General features: G+C 42.3%; 1 protein-coding gene across 1 annotated transcript in view; it reads left to right on the forward strand.

Moving 5' to 3' along the window:
- LOC104957928 (SWI/SNF-related matrix-associated actin-dependent regulator of chromatin subfamily D member 1-like) overlaps nucleotides 1-4,190 on the forward strand; it is a 7,543-nt gene extending 3,353 nt beyond the window's left edge. The window contains exons 6-10 of the mRNA XM_010785603.1: nucleotides 1,880-2,041; nucleotides 2,438-2,494; nucleotides 2,738-2,835; nucleotides 2,959-3,094; nucleotides 3,939-4,190. Coding sequence (XP_010783905.1) covers nucleotides 1,880-2,041; nucleotides 2,438-2,494; nucleotides 2,738-2,835; nucleotides 2,959-3,094; nucleotides 3,939-4,190 — 705 coding nt within the window. The remainder of the gene's footprint in view (nucleotides 1-1,879; nucleotides 2,042-2,437; nucleotides 2,495-2,737; nucleotides 2,836-2,958; nucleotides 3,095-3,938) is intronic.

The raw sequence follows: 4,190 nt of genomic DNA on the forward strand, positions 1-4,190 counted from the left end.
CCGGTATATATATAAAACTCCCCAAACCAGGCGGAAACCTACCAGTTTCACCCACTGTCTCTGCCACCTCCCTCCATGCCTGGTTCCTCCGGTTGGTATCCCGGTAAATAGTTCTGGTCGTAAAGAACCGGGGATTTGCTACCGTAATTTCTCGTTTGGAATATGAGGAAATGAACTGCGGTCTGGCTCTCCCAGCTTGCACGCGGTTTCATTGGCTAGCGATTGAACTGTCAGATTTGCATAAACGGGATTTGATTGGCTGACGCTGGCTACTCCGGCGTCTCCGGCTTCAGAAGTTGAACATTGTTCAACTTTTGCAGCCTGAAACGCCAGGAAAGCTCCGCTCTGCTACCCACAATTCAGTTCGGCGAAAAGCGAGGCAACGTGACGTCACCCCATTCAAAGTGAATGGGCAGACGCGTTGGAAACCGTTTTTGAAGCTGTCGAAGCTGGAGTGTGGACGGGCCGTAACGGTTCAAAAGAGATGTCAATCACCAAAATCGACCAATGGGTTCCAGAGAAACGGCAAATGACCCCAAAGGTGTTTTTCTTTTGTGCTAAATCTCTCTAAAAGGTCAAATGTCACTTGTTTTGCATCAATCTTGATACAGGGTACTATTATGTTATACCGTAATTTTCGGACTATAAGCCGCGCCTTTCCCCCCATTTTTTTACGCTGCGGCTTATATAACGGTGCGGCTAATCTATGGATTNCCCCGTACCACTGGTTGAAAACCGCTGCTGTTGATCACTGCCGGTACGTGCGCTGGGAGCGCACCGTTTAAGTTTGAAAGTTGAAAAGTTTGTGTCTGAAACGCTATGTGATACAGTACAGTTTACACAGCACAGTACATGTTCTGTAGCTACTATTGCACTGCGGCTTATAGTCCAGTGCGGCTTATATATGTACACATCATTCAATTTAGCTGCTGCGGCTTATATTCAGGTGCGCCTTATAGTCCGAAAATTACGGTAGTTTGGATTCCTAAAGCTTTTAGTCTACTATCCCATCATTCAAGGGTGGTTTTCACTATAAGTAATTTTTTTCTTTTGGACGGACACAATAATTTAATTTGTTTTACTATGTTTAATCTGAATTTACTTTAAAATAAAAACATTTATATTGATTCTGACTTTTCTACATCCAACTCACAGGTTTATCATTGCTTTGAGAAAAAAGATTATTCATTTACCCCTTTTTAGAAGTGAAGATGTAGTCATTTGTTCTGGGAATGTCATTTTCGAGCCTGAGGCCTGAAAAACAGGCTTGGCGCTTAACAGGTTAAACATTCCCAAATATCTATTTCATTTGACAATCAATATTTTAGATGACAGTTGGTTTATATAATAACCCACCCACCCCAAAAAGTGAATTACTTTATTATTATTAACGGTGTTTTTTCTCAGTCTGTAGTGTTTAAATAACTATGAACAGCATTGATTTAAATACATTTCTATTGTGTGTTTAGTAAACAAGAAAAATACATATGTCACGTAGGGTAAACCTGAGAAAAGTGCTCAACCAGGAAATAACAAAAAAAGAACTACAATTGTTAAACCAGGGTTCTTCATTAACAGCCTTTATGAATGTATGCTGTAAGGTTGTGGGATCATAATCGATAGTATTAATTGCATCCACAGGGATAATGTCTGTAATCTGGCTTCACACAATTATCGATTAGTAGCTGATGTTGTACATTTTATAAAAATTTGAAAATCACACCTTTGCCTAAAGTCCTGCCGTCAGCCTTAACACAGCCACAATTATTGAAAAGCCAGTTATGTTCATAGTGAAGCACAAGGGTTAATCAAAGGGACAATTAACATGTATAGCAGATAGACCTGGCTTTAATCTGTAATCTCTCTCTGTACCCATCAGCCCCCTCAGTTCAAGCTGGACCCCCGGCTGGCTCGTATGCTGGGCATCCACACCCAGACCAGACCTGTCATCATCCAGGCTCTGTGGCAGTACGTCAAGACCCACAAGCTCCAGGACCCTCATGAGCGCGAGTTCATCAACTGTGACAAATACCTGCAGCAGGTCAGTAGCAGAACCCACCTTGAAATCTACAACTAACCCTAAAATACCCTCTTTTCTTTTAACTGGATGAAAACAAAATGTGGCCGGCTTGTTCCTGCTCCTGGTGTGAACAGTCCTTCTCTCCTGTCCTTGTATGGAGACTCTTCTTTCCGGAGCACTGGCCGGTTTCCAGCCGCATTTCATTCTGTGAGACAAACAGAAGGTTGTGGACCGCTGAATTCCCACAATGTCAACATATGAAATACACTGCTTGTCAGCTTCCAGTTTCTTGTTTCTAAAACGGTGATTTGTGATGTGGTGAAGATGAAACGGGGTCATTCATTTTAAAGCTCATTTATCCCTTTTTTTTTTTTTTTACTCTTGTACCCACACTATCTGTAAACATGGTGACAACAGATTCTAATACCAGAGAGACCAACACACCCCAGGATAAAAAAACAGAACGGGACAGAGGTGGCTATATATTTGTTTCCGTAAAAAATAAACATTGAGTAGATGAAGTAAGTGGCACAGTAGAAGTTAAGCTGCGGGGCTACACATAGTTGCATGGAAAATCCCACTGGCCTTATACTTGTGAGGGTAACTTAAAAAAAAACATCCTCCCTGCAGCACTATATTACTTTTAATGATATTAACAAGCCTCCTAATATCCAAATCGAAATTGCTTCACAAAGTGTGTTTTTAATTTCTCTGTAGATCTTTGAGACTCAGCGAATGAAGTTCTCTGAGATCCCTCAGCGCCTGCATGCCCTCCTGATGCCCCCAGAACCAATCATCATCAACCATGTGATCAGGTAACCTCATTACAGCGAGTGCAAAATGGGGCTTTCCCCGTTTGTCATTGTCTCTGAATCTCCTGCTGCTCATGTGACATATCCACATGCTACTAAAACTAAATATGCTGTATTCTCTCATAGTGTGGACCCTAATGACCAAAAGAAGACGGCTTGCTACGACATTGACGTGGAGGTGGACGACACGCTGAAGACCCAGATGAACTCCTTCCTGCTGTCCACTGCCAGTCAGCAGGAAATAGCCGGACTGGACAACAAGGTACAGCAGGGCGGATGTGTCCCCTCCCTGTGCGGAGGAAAAGAGTTTCATGACTTCCTGCAGTGTGTCTTTTGGGGGCGCTTTGATTTATTAAATCCCTGCTGACGATCTTGAATTCAAACAATGTCTCACAAAGAGAGGAAGGACTATTTTTTGGGGTGTTGTACTTTGAAATAGCACTTCATTTAACTTAACGCTTTGTGACAACTTCCATCTGCTGTAGCTGCGTAAAGGCCATTTCAAGCGCTCGCTTTAAATGCAATGTGAACGGGCTTTTTTTGTATTGGATCCCTTTACTATTCATCGAGCGAGTCGTTTTTTGGTGCGCCTGCTGAGGGCAATTTCACACATATCTGCTCTCTTAAATTGTAGCCTTTTGAAATGCTGCCTCCTTTTAAGAGTTTTAGAGGTCAGTCAGGTCGTCTTGACCTCCTGCTAGCTGCTATTACCTTGGCTTCAATCATATTGATAAAACGAGGAGACCTCCCCCTATAGACGGCCCTACTGTTTAGTCTTTGTTGTGTCAGCCGTGTTTTAAAGGGAGCTTGTTTATAGTTGATAGGCGCCATTCATTCTGTGACTTTATTGTGGCGACTGCCTGATATCAGAAACTGTTTGTCGCAAAGCCTGTTAAAGTTTCTCTCTCAATACTGTCCTGTGAAACATGCCTCACAACTGCTGCTGTTTAACACTTTAGAAACTGCTGATCAGAAGAATACTGGATGTAAAAGGCTTATTAAAGAAACGCCAGTTCTCCATCCTTCCATTTATTAATCATATTTAATACCTTATTAACAGTTTTGATTGTTAAACATTCTCTTTATTCTGTTTTTATTATCCTCAGATCCATGAAACCATTGAGACTATAAACCAGCTGAAGACCCAGAGAGAGTTCATGTTGAGTTTTGCCAGAGACCCTCAGGGCTTTATCAACGACTGGCTGCAGTCCCAGTGCCGAGACCTCAAGGTGAGTCATTCCGTCACCGCCGGATCTGATCTGGAGCCCGGTATCTCTCCAGACGCCATGTTGCTTCTGTGTCAAAACAATAAAGATGTCAATGAACTGTGCATCCGTTCATGTTTTGTGAGATTTTAA

This window comes from Notothenia coriiceps, unplaced genomic scaffold (assembly GCF_000735185.1).
Source record: "Notothenia coriiceps isolate Sejong01 unplaced genomic scaffold, NC01 NC01_scaffold00028068, whole genome shotgun sequence".
NCBI classification, from domain to species: Eukaryota; Metazoa; Chordata; class Actinopteri; order Perciformes; family Nototheniidae; genus Notothenia; species Notothenia coriiceps.